The 15347-nt window shown below is 52.0% G+C and overlaps 1 protein-coding gene across 1 annotated transcript; it reads right to left on the reverse strand.

Annotated features, from left to right (window-relative positions):
• Window positions 1-218: 218 nt before the first annotated feature.
• LOC129852751 (pol-RFamide neuropeptides-like) lies at window positions 219-770 on the reverse strand. The gene has a single exon (XM_055918412.1). It carries the CDS (start codon window positions 768-770, stop codon window positions 219-221), a length of 552 nt encoding a protein of 183 aa, XP_055774387.1.
• Window positions 771-15347: the final 14577 nt, after the last annotated feature.

Raw genomic sequence — 15347 nt, forward strand, 5'->3', positions numbered from 1 at the left:
CATACCTGCCCAGTATGCTGTAGCTAGTGGTCTGCTGTCCATACCTGCCCAGTATGCTGTAGATAGTGGTCTGCTGTCCATACCTGCCCAGTATGCTGTAGATAGTGGTCTGCTGTTCATACCTGCCCAGTGTGCTGTAGTTAGTGGTCTGCTGTCCGTACCTGCCCAGTATGCTGTAGTTAGTGGTCTGCTGTCCGTACCTGCCCAGTATGCTGTAGTTAGTTAGTGGTCTGCTGTCCGTACCTGCCCAGTATGCTGTAGTTAGTGGTCTGCTGTCCGTACCTGCCCAGTATGCTGTAGTTAGTGGTCTGCTGTCCGTACCTGCCCAGTATGCTGTAGTTAGTGGTCTGCTGTCCATACCTGCCCAGTATGCTGTAGCTAGTGGTCTGCTGTCCATACCTGCCCAGTATGCTGTAGATAGTGGTCTGCTGTCCATACCTGCCCAGTATGCTGTAGATAGTGGTCTGCTGTTCATACCTGCCCAGTGTGCTGTAGTTAGTGGTCTGCTGTCCGTACCTGCCCAGTATGCTGTAGTTAGTGGTCTGCTGTCCGTACCTGCCCAGTATGCTGTAGTTAGTGGTCTGCTGTCCGTACCTGCCCAGTATGCTGTAGTTAGTGGTCTGCTGTCCATACCTGCCCAGTATGCTGTAGTTAGTGGTCTGCTGTCTGTACCTGCCCAGTATGCTGTAGATAGTGGTCTGCTGTCCGTACCTGCCCAGTATGCTGTAGATAGTGGTCTGCTGTCCATACCTGCCCAGTATGCTGTACATAGTTAGTGGTCTGCTGTCCATACCTGCCCAGTATGCTGTAAATAGTGGTCTGCTGTCCATACCTGCCCAGTGTGCTGTAGATAGTGGTCTGCTGTCCATACCTGCCCAGTATGCTGTAGATAGTGGTCTGCTGTCCATACCTGCCCAGTATGCTGTAGCTAGTGGTCTGCTGTCCATACCTGCCCAGTATGCTGTAGATAGTGGTCTGCTTTCCATACCTGCCCAGTATGCTGTAGATAGTGGTCTGCTGTTCATACCTGCCCAGTGTGCTGTAGTTAGTGGTCTGCTGTCCGTACCTGCCCAGTATGCTGTAGTTAGTTAGTGGTCTGCTGTCCGTACCTGCCCAGTATGCTGTAGTTAGTTAGTGGTCTGCTGTCCGTACCTGCCCAGTATGCTGTAGTTAGTGGTCTGCTGTCCGTACCTGCCCAGTATGCTGTAGTTAGTGGTCTGCTGTCCGTACCTGCCCAGTATGCTGTAGTTAGTGGTCTGCTGTCCGTACCTGCCCAGTATGCTGTAGTTAGTGGTCTGCTGTCCATACCTGCCCAGTATGCTGTAGCTAGTGGTCTGCTGTCCATACCTGCCCAGTATGCTGTAGATAGTGGTCTGCTGTCCATACCTGCCCAGTATGCTGTAGATAGTGGTCTGCTGTCCATACCTGCCCAGTATGCTGTAGTTAGTGGTCTGCTGTCTGTACCTGCCCAGTATGCTGTAGATAGTGGTCTGCTGTCTGTACCTGCCCAGTATGCTGTAGATAGTGGTCTGCTGTCCATACCTGCCCAGTATGCTGTACATAGTTAGTGGTCTGCTGTCCATACCTGCCCAGTATGCTGTAGATAGTGGTCTGCTGTCCATACCTGCCCAGTGTGCTGTAGCTAGTGGTCTGCTGTCCATACCTGCCCAGTATGCTGTAGATAGTGGTCTGCTGTCCATACCTGCCCAGTATGCTGTAGATAGTGGTCTGCTGTTCATACCTGCCCAGTGTGCTGTAGTTAGTGGTCTGCTGTCCGTACCTGCCCAGTATGCTGTAGTTAGTTAGTGGTCTGCTGTCCGTACCTGCCCAGTATGCTGTAGTTAGTGGTCTGCTGTCCGTACCTGCCCAGTATGCTGTAGTTAGTGGTCTGCTGTCCGTACCTGCCCAGTATGCTGTAGTTATTGGTCTGCTGTCCATACCTGCCCAGTATGCTGTAGCTAGTGGTCTGCTGTCCATACCTGCCCAGTATGCTGTAGATAGTGGTCTGCTGTCCATACCTGCCCAGTGTGCTGTAGATAGTGGTCTGCTGTCCGTACCTGCCCAGTATGCTGTAGCTAGTGGTCTGCTGTCCATACCTGCCCAGTATGCTGTAGATAGTGGTCTGCTGTCCATACCTGCCCAGTATGCTGTAGATAGTGGTCTGCTGTTCATACCTGCCCAGTGTGCTGTAGTTAGTGGTCTGCTGTCCGTACCTGCCCAGTATGCTGTAGTTAGTTAGTGGTCTGCTGTCCGTACCTGCCCAGTATGCTGTAGTTAGTGGTCTGCTGTCCGTACCTGCCCAGTATGCTGTAGTTAGTGGTCTGCTGTCCATACCTGCCCAGTATGCTGTAGATAGTGGTCTGCTGTCCATACCTGCCCAGTGTGCTGTAGATAGTGGTCTGCTGTCCATACCTGCCCAGTATGCTGTAGTTAGTGGTCTGCTGTCTGTACCTGCCCAGTATGCTGTAGATAGTGGTCTGCTGTCTGTACCTGCCCAGTATGCTGTAGATAGTGGTCTGCTGTCCGTACCTGCCCAGTATGCTGTAGATAGTTAGTGGTCTGCTGTCCATACCTGCCCAGTGTGCTGTAGATAGTGGTTTGCTGTCCGTACCTGCCCAGTATGCTGTAGATAGTTAGTGGTCTGCTGTTTGTACCTGCCCAGTATGCTGTAGATAGTGGTCTGCTGTCCATACCCGCCCAGTATGCTGTAGTTAGTGGTCTGCTGTCTGTATCTGCCCAGTATGCTGTAGTTAGTGGTCTGCTGTCCGTACCTGCCCAGTATGTTGTAGATAGTGGTCTGCTGTCTATCCATTTCCAGGTTCTCTCTGTCAGTCAGACCAATCCAGTCATGCTTGTTCAATCCATAGATCAAATCCGGTTCCTCTCTGCTGTTTCTCTCGTACGACAGTCCTGTCTGCTCACATCCCAGGTTTTCTTCTCAGTGGAGAGCTAGTACATTTTAGAGGTTTAATCTAGTCTTGAGGTGAAGATCATCCATCCACCCCTGGTGTAACCGTTGCACCAGATCATCAATCCATCCCTGGTGTAACCGTTGCACCAGATCATCAAACCTCTTCTGAAGTTCATCTCTCTGAAGCAGAGTCTCCTGCTCAAAATCACCTTTTAACTTTGTTGTGGTAGAGAACCAGTCCTATGACCCCGGCCAGTAGGAGAACACACAGCAGCCCTAGCCACACTGCAGCAGATCTGTAGACTGAGTAGAGGCTCCTCTTTGGTATTTGTTAAGTGCCCCGATGTCCTGCTTAAGATGAGGTCCTCTGTCTCAATGTCGGGGTCATGACGAACTTTCATGGTGTCTTCTGTACTAATGCAAACATTAGCAGTCCTCTCAAAACATCCGTCATTTCAGCTCGACGATGGCAGTGTTCGCGATTGTACAGTCAGACAGCTCCATAGTCTACCACTCCTGTACTGATTGACAAAGGTCTGAATTAGCCACTGTTCTTACATACAGCATTATGCTATTTCAGGGAGTCAGCAAAGCTTAATTTGCTGACTCCCTGTTGTCAAATCATGACTTTTGGAAGACAAAATGAAATTCTTCATCTATAATGTTGCTGTAAGTCCACAGAGTAACCCACTGGTAGATTCTACATTTACATTTACATTTAAGTCATTTAGCAGACGCTCTTATCCAGAGCGACTTACAAATTGGAAAGTTCATACATATTCATCCTGGTCCCCCCGTGGGGGGGAGACTTGAGGAACTTCATCTGATGCTTACGAACTTCCCTAACTTCTCAAATAATTGATCAGTCTTGCAATGCTTACTGTAAATATCGGAAGCCCTATATTGCTGTAGATGTGTCTAAGTAAGAAATGAATGGCTGCACTGGCCCAATGGTATGTCTGTGTGGCATGTAGCAATGTTTTTGGTTTTTATTGTTGGATTATACGATGCTGTTGATGGCTCTATCTGTGATTATACGATGCTGTTGATGGCTCTATCTGTGATTATACGATGCTGTTGATGGCTCTATCTGTGATTATACGATGCTGTTGATGGCTCTATCTGTGATTTCGAGGAGCACATTCTCTACAACACTTTGTCTGTGGTCTGGTTCAACCTGTGAGATATAGCCCTCCCCCACTCCGACTTAGAGCGGGGGCTGAAAGAGTTAGAATGAAAAGGTAATCTAAAATGAGGCAGAAGCAGCATTTTGTTGACACTAGAGTCGGAGGAAACGGCTTTTAGAGCTCTGGGTGAGCAGCAATGTTATCTTCCCTCTCCAGATTAGAGACTTCACCACTATTCCTATAATAATGCTAATGACTGCTGCAGTAGTTCCTTTATAGCCAATATACATGCCATGACGCATGCTGCCTGCCCTAACCCCCTCTCTTACCCTCCCCTAACCCCCTCTCTTATCCTTCGTGGGAGCCCAGGTTTAGATAAGGTGGGCTATCTTTGAAGGATCTGCTGATAAATGGTTGTCCTTTCTGTTTGGGGAGCAGTATTTAGGTTACGGAGTAGAGTGAAGTTGCCCCTAGATGCTGACCTCGGGTCAGTTTTTCATGTTTCCCCACTAATGGTTAAAGGTTAGGATTGTGGAAGCTGATCCTAGATCTGTACCAGGGGAAACTTCATCCCGCATAGCAGGCTAATTATAACACATTGATGGGGCTGACTGGCTGACTGGCTCTTCGCCCTCAGAGCAGTGATGGGGCAGACTGGCTCTTCGCCCTCAGAGCGGTGATGGGGCAGACTGGCTCTTCACTCTCAGAGCAGTGATGGGGCAGACTGGCTCTTCACTCTCAGAGCAGTGATGGGGCTGACTGGCTCTTCCCCCTCAGAGCAGTGATGGGGCAGACTGGCTCTTCGCCCTCAGAGCAGTGATGGGACAGACTGGCTCTTCGCCCTCAGAGCAGTGATGGGGCTGACTGGCTCTTCGCTCTCAGAGCGGTGATGGGGCAGACTGGCTCTTCGCCCTCAGAGCGGTGATGGGGCAGACTGGCTCTTCGCCCTCAAAGCAGTGATGGGGCAGACTGGCTCTTCGCCCTCAAAGCAGTGATGGGGCTGACTGGCTCTTCCCCCTCAGAGCAGTGATGGGGCAGACTGGCTCTTACCCCTCAGAGCAGTGATGGGGCAGACTGGCTCTTCCCCCTCAGAGCAGTGATGGGGCTGACTGGCTCTTCGCCCTCAGAGCAGTGACGGGGCTGACTGGCTCTTCGCTCTCAGAGCAGTGATGGGGCTGACTGGCTCTTCCCCCTCAGAGCAGTGATGGGGCTGACTGGCTCTTCCCCCTCAGAGCAGTGATGGGGCTGACTGGCTCTTCCCCCTCAGAGCAGTGATGGGGCTGACTGGCTGACTGGCTCTTCGCCCTCAGAGCAGTGATGGGACAGACTGGCTCTTCGCCCTCAGAGCGGTGATGGGGCTGACTGGCTCTTCCCCCTCAGAGCAGTGATGGGGCAGACTGGCTCTTCCCCCTCAGAGCAGTGATGGGGCAGACTGGCTCTTCCCCCTCAGAGCGGTGATGGGGCTGACTGGCTCTTCCCCCTCAGAGCAGTGATGGGGCAGACTGGCTCTTCCCCCTCAGAGCGGTGATGGGGCAGACTGGCTCTTCCCCCTCAGAGCGGTGATGGGACAGACTGGCTCTTCCCCCTCAGAGCAGTGATGGGGCAGACTGGCTCTTCCCCCTCAGAGCAGTGATGGGGCTGACTGGCTCTTCGCTCTCAGAGCAGTGATGGGGCAGACTGGCTCTTCCCCCTCAGAGCAGTGATGGGGCAGACTGGCTCTTCCCCCTCAGAGCGGTGATGGGGCAGACTGGCTCTTCCCCCTCAGAGCAGTGATGGGGCAGACTGGCTCTTCGCCCTCAGAGCAGTGATGGGGCAGACTGGCTCTTCGCCCTCAGAGCAGTGATGGGGCTGACTGGCTCTTCCCCCTCAGAGCAGTGATGGGGCAGACTGGCTCTTCCCCCTCAGAGCAGTGATGGGGCAGACTGGCTCTTCGCCCTCAGAGCAGTGATGGGGCTGACTGGCTCTTCCCCCTCAGAGCGGTGATGGGGCAGACTGGCTCTTCGCTCTCAGAGCAGTGATGGGGCAGACTGGCTCTTCGCCCTCAGAGCAGTGATGGGGCAGACTGGCTCTTCCCCCTCAGAGCGGTGATGGGGCAGACTGGCTCTTCGCTCTCAGAGCAGTGATGGGGCAGACTGGCTCTTCGCCCTCAGAGCAGTGATGGGGCAGACTGGCTTTTCCCCCTCAGAGCGGTGATGGGGCAGACTGGCTCTTCCCCCTCAGAGCGGTGATGGGGCAGACTGGCTCTTCGCCCTCAGAGCAGTGATGGGGCAGACTGGCTCTTCGCCCTCAGAGCAGTGATGGGGCAGACTGGCTCTTCCCCCTCAGAGCGGTGATGGGGCAGACTGGCTCTTCCCCCTCAGAGCGGTGATGGGGCAGACTGGCTCTTCCCCCTCAGAGCGGTGATGGGGCAGACTGGCTCTTCCCCCTCAGAGCGGTGATGGGGCAGACTGGCTCTTCGCCCTCAGAGCAGTGATGGGGCAGACTGGCTCTTCCCCCTCAGAGCGGTGATGGGGCAGACTGGCTCTTCGCTCTCAGAGCAGTGATGGGGCAGACTGGCTCTTCGCCCTCAGAGCAGTGATGGGGCAGACTGGCTCTTCCCCCTCAGAGCGGTGATGGGGCAGACTGGCTCTTCGCTCTCAGAGCAGTGATGGGGCAGACTGGCTCTTCGCCCTCAGAGCAGTGATGGGGCAGACTGGCTCTTCCCCCTCAGAGCGGTGATGGGGCAGACTGGCTCTTCCCCCTCAGAGCGGTGATGGGGCAGACTGGCTCTTCGCCCTCAGAGTGGTGATGGGGCAGACTGGCTCTTCCCCCTCAGAGCGGTGATGGGGCAGACTGGCTCTTCCCCCTCAGAGCGGTGATGGGGCTGACTGGCTCTTCGCCCTCAGAGCAGTGATGGGGCAGACTGGCTCTTCCCCCTCAGAGCGGTGATGGGGCAGACTGGCTCTTCCCCCTCAGAGCGGTGATGGGGCAGACTGGCTCTTCCCCCTCAGAGCGGTGATGGGGCAGACTGGCTCTTCCCCCTCAGAGCGGTGATGGGGCAGACTGGCTCTTCGCCCTCAGAGCGGTGATGGGGCAGACTGGCTCTTCCCCCTCAGAGCGGTGATGGGGCAGACTGGCTCTTCGCCCTCAGAGCGGTGATGGGGCAGACTGGCTCTTCCCCCTCAGAGCGGTGATGGGGCAGACTGGCTCTTCGCCCTCAGAGCAGTGATGGGGCAGACTGGCTCTTCGCCCTCAGAGCGGTGATGGGGCAGACTGGCTCTTCGCCCTCAGAGCGGTGATGGGGCAGACTGGCTCTTCGCCCTCAGAGCGGTGATGGGGCAGACTGGCTCTTCGCCCTCAGAGCAGTGATGGGGCAGACTGACTCTTCCCCCTCAGAGCAGTGATGTGGCAGACTGGCTCTTCGCCCTCAGAGCAGTGATGGGGCAGACTGGCTCTTCCCCCTCAGAGCAGTGATGGGGCTGACTGGCTCTTCCCCCTCAGAGCAGTGATGGGGCAGACTGGCTCTTCGCCCTCAGAGCAGTGATGGGGCTGACTGGCTCTTCGCCCTCAGAGCAGTGATGGGGCTGACTGGCTCTTCCCCCTCAGAGCAGTGATGGGGCTGACTGGCTCTTCGCCCTCAGAGCAGTGATGGGGCTGACTGGCTGACTGGCTCTTCGCCCTCAGAGCAGACCTCTCCCGCTCCTAGACCTGACAGTAACTTAGTCTAACGTAAACTAACCAGCCCACTACCATCATACACTCAGACAAGAATGCTTTGGATAAACACAAAACTTTCTATAGTGTAGCGCTTACCCCTTACCTTTTATCTAAAGATTATACTATACACACCCACACCCTCCAAATCCCCTGAAAAGCCTTTTGAGTAACTATTCCGGGAACTTTTTCCATTCACACGCCATTCAGGTCAACTATTTGTGTGCACCATTCTTAAACACATCACAGTAGGAATTATTCATATTAATTAATTATTTGTTTCCCCACATTGCAATTATTTTGGTGTTAAAAAAATTCGAAGAGACAGGCACGTTTTATTCTCATTTTACAGTAACAAAAGCAAAAAGTTACTGCTAATTACAACCATCTATGACGGTTTGGTCATTTGACAGTGGGACCATGTTGAAGTCCTCTGCATGCTGGAGTGTTGTTTGTGAAGGGGTTTCAGATGTTCTTTATCTAACGAGGCAGTCACAATGAGCGAGAGAAGGAAGGAGAGAGATGACCTGGCAACAGACCAGCCAGCTAGGCCCAGTGTTGTGTGATAGGAGACCTGGCAAAAGTCCAGCCAGCTAGGCCCAGTGCTGTGTGATAGGAGACCTGGCAACAGTCCAGCCAGCTAGGCCCTGTGCTGTGTGATAGGAGACCTGGCAACAGTCCAGCCAACTAGGCCCTGTGCTGTGTGATAGGAGACCTGGCAACAGTCCAGCCAGCTAGGCCCTGTGCTGTGTGATAGGAGACCTGGCAACAGTCCAGCCAACTAGGCCCTGTGCTGTGTGATAGGAGACCTGGCAACAGTCCAGCCAGCTAGGCCCAGTGCTGTGTGATAGGAGACCTGACAACAGTCCAGCCAGCTAGGCCCTGTGCTGTGTGATAGGAGACCTGGCAACAAACCAGCCAGCTAGGCCCTGTGCTGTGTGATAGGAGACCTGGCAACAGTCCAGCCAGCTAGGCCCAGTGCTGTGTGATAGGATATCTGGCAACAGTCCAGCCAGCTAGGCCCTGTGCTGTGTGATAGGAGACCTGGCAACAGTCCAGCCAACTAGGCCCTGTGCTGTGTGATGGGAGACCTGGCAACAGTCCAGCCAGCTAGGCCCTGTGCTGTGTGATAGGAGACCTGGCAACAGTCCAGCCAGCTAGGCCCAGTGCTGTGTGATAGGAGACCTGGCAACAGTCCAGCCAGCTAGGCCCTGTGCTGTGTGATAGGAGACCTGGCAACAGTCCAGCCAGCTAGGCCCTGTGCTGTGTGATATGACGTGGAGAGCTAAAAGAAACAGATCTGTGGAGAGATGATGTTTCCTCTCCTGGGGAGTTGAGTGAGGGGTCTGGCTGTTTATGGAGGGAGATTAGAGGCTTTCCTCACTGTGCCTCCCTCTACAGGGCTCGTCTCTCCTCTGTGACCCAGGTGAGAGCAGAGCTAAAAACACAGCCAGCCCAGCCGCCGTCAATCCAGCCCAATCACACCTGACATGGCTGAACTGTGCACGATCGCCCCGGCCTTAACTCCCCGCACACCACGGGGTGAAAAGTCTCAATGTCACTAGCCGTAACTAGGGCAGCCGCTGTGGGTAAAATAAAATGTTGTTTTAGCTAGCTGTGTTTTTGCAGAAGCGCACACATTATACATACTGTTGAGTTTGGAAGGTAATGTCCTAATCTAGCATAGTTTAGTTGACTTTGATTGGCTGGATCCAGACAGGAACCAACAGAAGTTGGGTGTGGTCAGGGTGTGTCCATTTTGGCTGCTACAACATTACTTAGAAGACCATGATGTGGACCTCAGAACTAGAAGTAGGTTTGCTTTGCTCACTACAAATTGAGATGAATGACCACCTGAATTCTCTAATGAACAGTTGGCCCAAATTGAAAGCAATCTTGTTATTCACTTCAATACTAGAATGGATGAAAAGACCTGAGCAGAACGATATCAGACTGAGCCCTGATAACAATCTGAATTAAACCCAAATGGTAATTAATTGTATTACACTGTATAAATCTTGTTTGGTCAAGAAAAAAGGTTTGGATTACACATAAACCAGGCTCAATGAAGTGTTAGTGCTGAGCTGTTCTTACTTGATTAGATGGGTCAGGGGCCAGGGCATGTTGGTGTTTCTGTCCCTGACTGATGACGTCACAGACTGACAGACACACACACACAGGTTGAACAGCTGGATACTATTAAGCTGCTTTCATCAGGGTAATATGTTCTCCTTTGACCAGCTTCCTTTCCCTTAGCTAGCGCAGACCTCACCTTTCCTACTTTCCTTCCTGCTACATCCAGACCTCATCATTTTCATCCCGCTACATCCAGACATCATCCAATCCTTCCCGCTACATCTAGACCTCATCCTATGCTTCCCGCTACATCCAGACATCATCCAATCCTTCCCGCTACATCTAGACCTCATCCTATCCTTCCCGCTACATCCAGACCTCATCCTATCCTTCCCGCTACATCCAGACCTCATCCTATCCTTCCCGCTACATCCAGATCTCATCCTATCCTTCCTGCTCCATCTATACCTCATCCTATCCTTCCCGCTACATCCAAACATCATCATTTCCTACTTTCCTTCCCGCTACATCCTGACCTCATCCTATCCTTCCCGCTACATCCAGACCTCATCCTATCCTTCCCGCTACATCCAGATCTCATCCTATCCTTCCTGCTACATCTATACCTCATCCTATCCTTCCCGCTACATCCAAACATCATCCTTTCCTACTTTCCTTCCCGCTACATCCTGACCTCATCCTTTCCTTCCCGCTACATCCAGACCTCATCCTTTTCATCCCGCTACATCCAGACCTCATCCTTTCCTCTTCCGATACATCTAGACCTCATCCTTTCCTTCCTGCTACATCTATACGTCATCCTATCCTTCCCGCTACATCCAAACATCATCCTTTCCTACTTTCCTTCCCCCTACATCCTGACCTCATCCTTTCCTTCCCGCTACATCCAGACCTCATCCTTTTCATCCCGCTACATCCAGACCTCATCCTTTCCTTCCCGATACATCCAGACCTCATCCTTTCCTTCCCGCTACATCCAGACCTCATCCTTTTCATCCCGCTACATCCAGACCTCATCCTTTCCTTCCCGATACATCTAGACCTCATCCTATTCTTCCCGCTACATCCAGACCTCATCCTTTTCATCCCGCTACATCCAGACATCATCCTATCCTTCCTGGTACATCCAGACCTCATCCTTTCCTACTTTCCTTCCCGCTACATCCTGACCTCATCCTTTCCTTCCCGCTACATCCAGACCTCATCCTTTTCATCCCGCTACATCCAGACCTCATCCTATCCTTCCCGCTACATCCAGACCTCATCCTTTCCTACTTTCCTTCCCACTACATCCAGACCTCATCCTATCCTTCCTGCTACATCCAGACCTCATCCTTCCCGCTACATCTAGACCTCATCCTATCCTTCCCGCTACATCCAGACCTCATCCTATCCTTCCCACTACATCCAGACCTCATCCAATCCTTCCCTCTACATCCAGACCTCATCCTTTCCTTCCCGATACATCTAGACCTCATCCTTTCCTTCCCGCTACATCCAGACCTCTTCCTTTCCTACTTCCCGCTACATCCAGACCTCATCCTTTCCTTCCCGCTACATCCAGACCTCATCCTTTCCTTCCTGCTAAATCTAGATCTCATCCAATCCTTCCCGCTACATCCAGACCTCATCCAACCCTTCCCGCTACATCTAGGACCTCATCCTATCCTTCCCGATACATCCAGACCTCATCCTTTCCTTCCCGCCACATCCAGACCTCATCCTTTCCTTCCTGCTACATCTAGACCTCATCCAATCCTTCCCGCTACATCCAGACATCATCCAATTCTTCCCGCTACATCCAGACCTCATCCTATGCTTCCCACTACATCTATACCTCATCCAATCCTTCCCGCTACATCCAGACCTCATCCTTTCCTTCCTGCTACATCCAGACCTCATCCTTCCCACTTTCCTTCTCGCTACATCCTGACCTCATCCTTTCCTTCCCGCTACATCCAGACCTCATCCTTTCCATCCCGCTACATCCAGACCTCATCCTTTCCTTCCCGATACATCTAGACCTCATCCTTCCCTTCCCGCTACATCCAAACCTCATCCTTTCTTACTTTACTTCCCGCTACATCCAGACCTCATCCTTTCCTTCCCTCTACATCCAGACCTCATCCTATCCTTCCCGCTACATCCAGACCTCATCCTATCCTTCCCGCTACATCTAGACCTCATCCTATCCTTCCAGCTACATCCAGACCTCATCCTTTCCTTCCCGCTACATCCAGACCTCATCCTTTCCTTCCTTCTACATCCAGACCTCATCCAATCCTTCCCGCTACATCTAGACCTCATCCTATGCTTCCCGCTACATCTAGACCTCATCCTATCCTTCCCACTACATCCAGACCTCATTCTTTCCTTCCCGCTACATCTAGACCTCATCCTATCCTTCCTGCTGCATCTAGACCTCATCCAATCCTTCCCGCTACATCTAGACCTCATTCTTTCCTTCCCGCTACATCTAGACCTCATCCTATCCTTCCCGCTACATCCAGACCTCATCCTTTCCTTCCCTCTACATCCAGACCTCATTCTTTCCTTCCCGCTACATCTAGACCTCATCCTATCCTTCCCGCTACATCCAGAATTGCATAATTTATCCGCTTTGTTCAGGAGAGGGAGTTTACCGGTTTCATACAGCCACCCCCAATTGTTTGTACCAGTTGTAAAACACCCTGGTGAGGACACACATTCTCTGTCCGAGACGTCTTGTTTGGAAGGCTTTCGGTGTTCCTTCCGTCCGATGAGGGAATGTGTACAATGCAAACGAATACCAGTAACAATGATTTGTTGACATGCCTTTGATGTTTTCAGTCAGGTTGGAGTATCTGTCTCGGACCTCATCCTAATGCCTTATGAAGACCAAGCGTTGCCGTCAAGCATCTGCTTAATGCAACTCGATTCTCAATCGTGTAAAGACGAGACGTCATTCTCTTAATGAATTCTTTTTTTCTCCTGGAACTCTGAGCTGTAGTGACACCATAGTCCACGGTTGCATCCTAAATGCCACCCTATTCCCTATGTAGTACACTACTTTTGACCAGAGCCCATACAGGATAGGGTGTCGTCATGGGGGCCCATGCTCCAGTCCCAGGCTAACAGGGGTTGTACCAGGGCATCAATTCTGATACGTCCCCTCTCTCCTCCTTCCTCTCCTCTCCCCTCTCCCGTCCCATTTTCTCTCCTCTCTCCTCCCTCCTCTCCCCTCTCCTGTCCCCTCTTCTCTCCTCTGATTGTGTTTCCATCAGACCCCCCAAAGGGCAGCTACAGGACAGTTTGTCTCCTCTGTGACTCTGCTGTGCTGCTGCTGGTCATGTGGCCTAGGAGAGGAGAGGCAGGCCACCTCACTGTCACGCCCGGGAGAAGTGCTTCCCACACTGACCAGAGTTCTGTGTGGCTCTGTGTGCTGCTGGATGGCACGGCACCATGCCGCTCACTCCAAAGAGAAAGAGACAGGCCGTCAGCAGTAACCTCTTTGCTTAATGTACTGTGCAGGAGGAGTATGGACAGTTTCCACCAAACACTGCTGCTGTCTCCTGTGAGCAATTAACTTTGAACCGCAGAGACAACCAGGCTCCCGAATGGAAAGTCACTTTGTCTCCTCTCTCTCTCTCTCTCACTCTCTCACTCACTCTTCCTCGCTCTCTGTCTCTCTCTCTGTCTCTCTCTCTGTTTCTCTCTCCGTCTCTCTCTCTATCTCTGTCTCTCTCTGTCTCTCCCTGTCTCTATCTCTCTCTCTACACACACACACACACACACACACACACACACACACACACACACACACACACACACACACACACACACACACACACGGATATACACACGGATACACACTTAAACACATATAGTATAATGACAATGACACACAGCAGTCCATGGGGGGAACTTGACACATTCTGACTGAATTCAGTCAGTCTATGTGTAAGAGGGGAGCTGGTTGTACTGTGGGAGACACCTTAGCGTTACACAGGTGTGAGACACTCAGGTTTCCCCCGGCTTGACACACCTGAATATTTAATAAGCCTGCTTTGAGTCAGACATCTGACTGACGCTCACCTGAAAAAGGTTACATTACATTTCACACCTCATCAGAAAATACGAGGCAGCCAAAACAAGTATTATTACTGTAAAGTTGGAAGTAATTTCTACATAATCATGGAATATCTATATGTTACAAAACCTTGTTCCAATGTAAGAAATAAGGCAGGATAATAAACAGATAACATCTAAGGAAACTAGACAAGTCATTTAAGTAGACAAGTGGGGTTGCGTGAGAGATACTGTGGCTTGCTCTGGGTTTGACCTCTGTAGTGAGAGGTGGTGGGGGTGGGGGGACATGTAAGAGTAATGGTGAGACTGACTCACTGTATGGCTGTGGGTGAGATCTAACTGTAGCTAAGGACTGGTGAAAGGGTGGGCAGTGGGTGAGATCTAACTGTAGCTAAGGACTGGTGAAAGGGTGGGCAGTGGGTGAGATCTAACTGCAGATAAGGACTGGTGAAAGGGTGGGCAGTGGGTGAGATCTAACTGCAGATAAGGACTGGTGAATCGGTGGGCTGTGGGTGAGATCTAACTGCAGATAAGGACTGGTGAAAGGGTGGGCTGTGGGTGGGATCTAACTGTAGCTAAGGACTGGTGAAAGGGTGGGCTGTGGGTGAGATCTAACTGCAGATAAGGACTGGTGAAAGGGTGGGCAGTGGGTGAGATCTAAATGCAGATAAGGACTGGTGAAAGGGTGGGCTGTGGGTGAGATCTAACTGCAGATAAGGACTGGTGAAAGGGTGGGCTGTGGGTGAGATCTAACTGCAGATAAGGACTGGTGAAAGGGTGGGCTGTGGGTGAGATCTAACTGCAGATAAGGACTGGTGAAAGGGTGGGCTGTGGGTGAGATCTAACTGCAGATAAGGACTGGTGAAAGGGTGGGCTGTGGGTGAGATCTAACTGCAGATAAGGACTGGTGAAAGGGTGGGCAGTGGGTGAGATCTAACTGTAGCTAAGGACTGGTGAAAGGGTGGGCTGTGGGTGAGATCTAACTGTAGCTAAGAACTTGTGAAAGGGTGGGCTGTGGGTGAGATCTAACTGCAGATAAGGACTGGTGAAAGGGTGGGCTGTGGGTGAGATCTAACTGCAGATAAGGACTGGTGAAAGGGTGGGCTGTGGGTGAGATCTAACTGCAGATAAGGACTGGTGAAAGGGTGGGCTGTGGGTGAGATCTAACTGCAGATAAGGACTGGTGAAAGGGTGGGCTGTGGGTGAGATCTAACTGCAGATAAGGACTGGTGAAAGGGTGGGCTGTGGGTGAGATCTAACTGCAGATAAGGACTGGTGAAAGGGTGGGCTGTGGTTGAGATCTAACTGCAGCTAAGGACTGGTGAAAGGGTGGGCTGTGGGTGAGATCTAACTGTAGCTAAGGACTTGTGAAAGGGTGGGCTGTGGTTGGAGGACAGACATCCAGGAAACTAATCAGCTTGTTGCCCTCCTGGTCACCCTCTGGTGCTGCG

Source organism: Salvelinus fontinalis, chromosome 4, assembly GCF_029448725.1.
Source record: "Salvelinus fontinalis isolate EN_2023a chromosome 4, ASM2944872v1, whole genome shotgun sequence".
In the NCBI taxonomy this organism is placed as follows: domain Eukaryota; kingdom Metazoa; phylum Chordata; class Actinopteri; order Salmoniformes; family Salmonidae; genus Salvelinus; species Salvelinus fontinalis.

What these genes read in the sequence shown, in the direction of transcription:
- LOC129852751 (XM_055918412.1), bottom strand. Translation starts at nt 770, where the DNA reads ATGTACAGCATACTGGGCAGGTATGGACAGCAGACCACTATCTACAGC.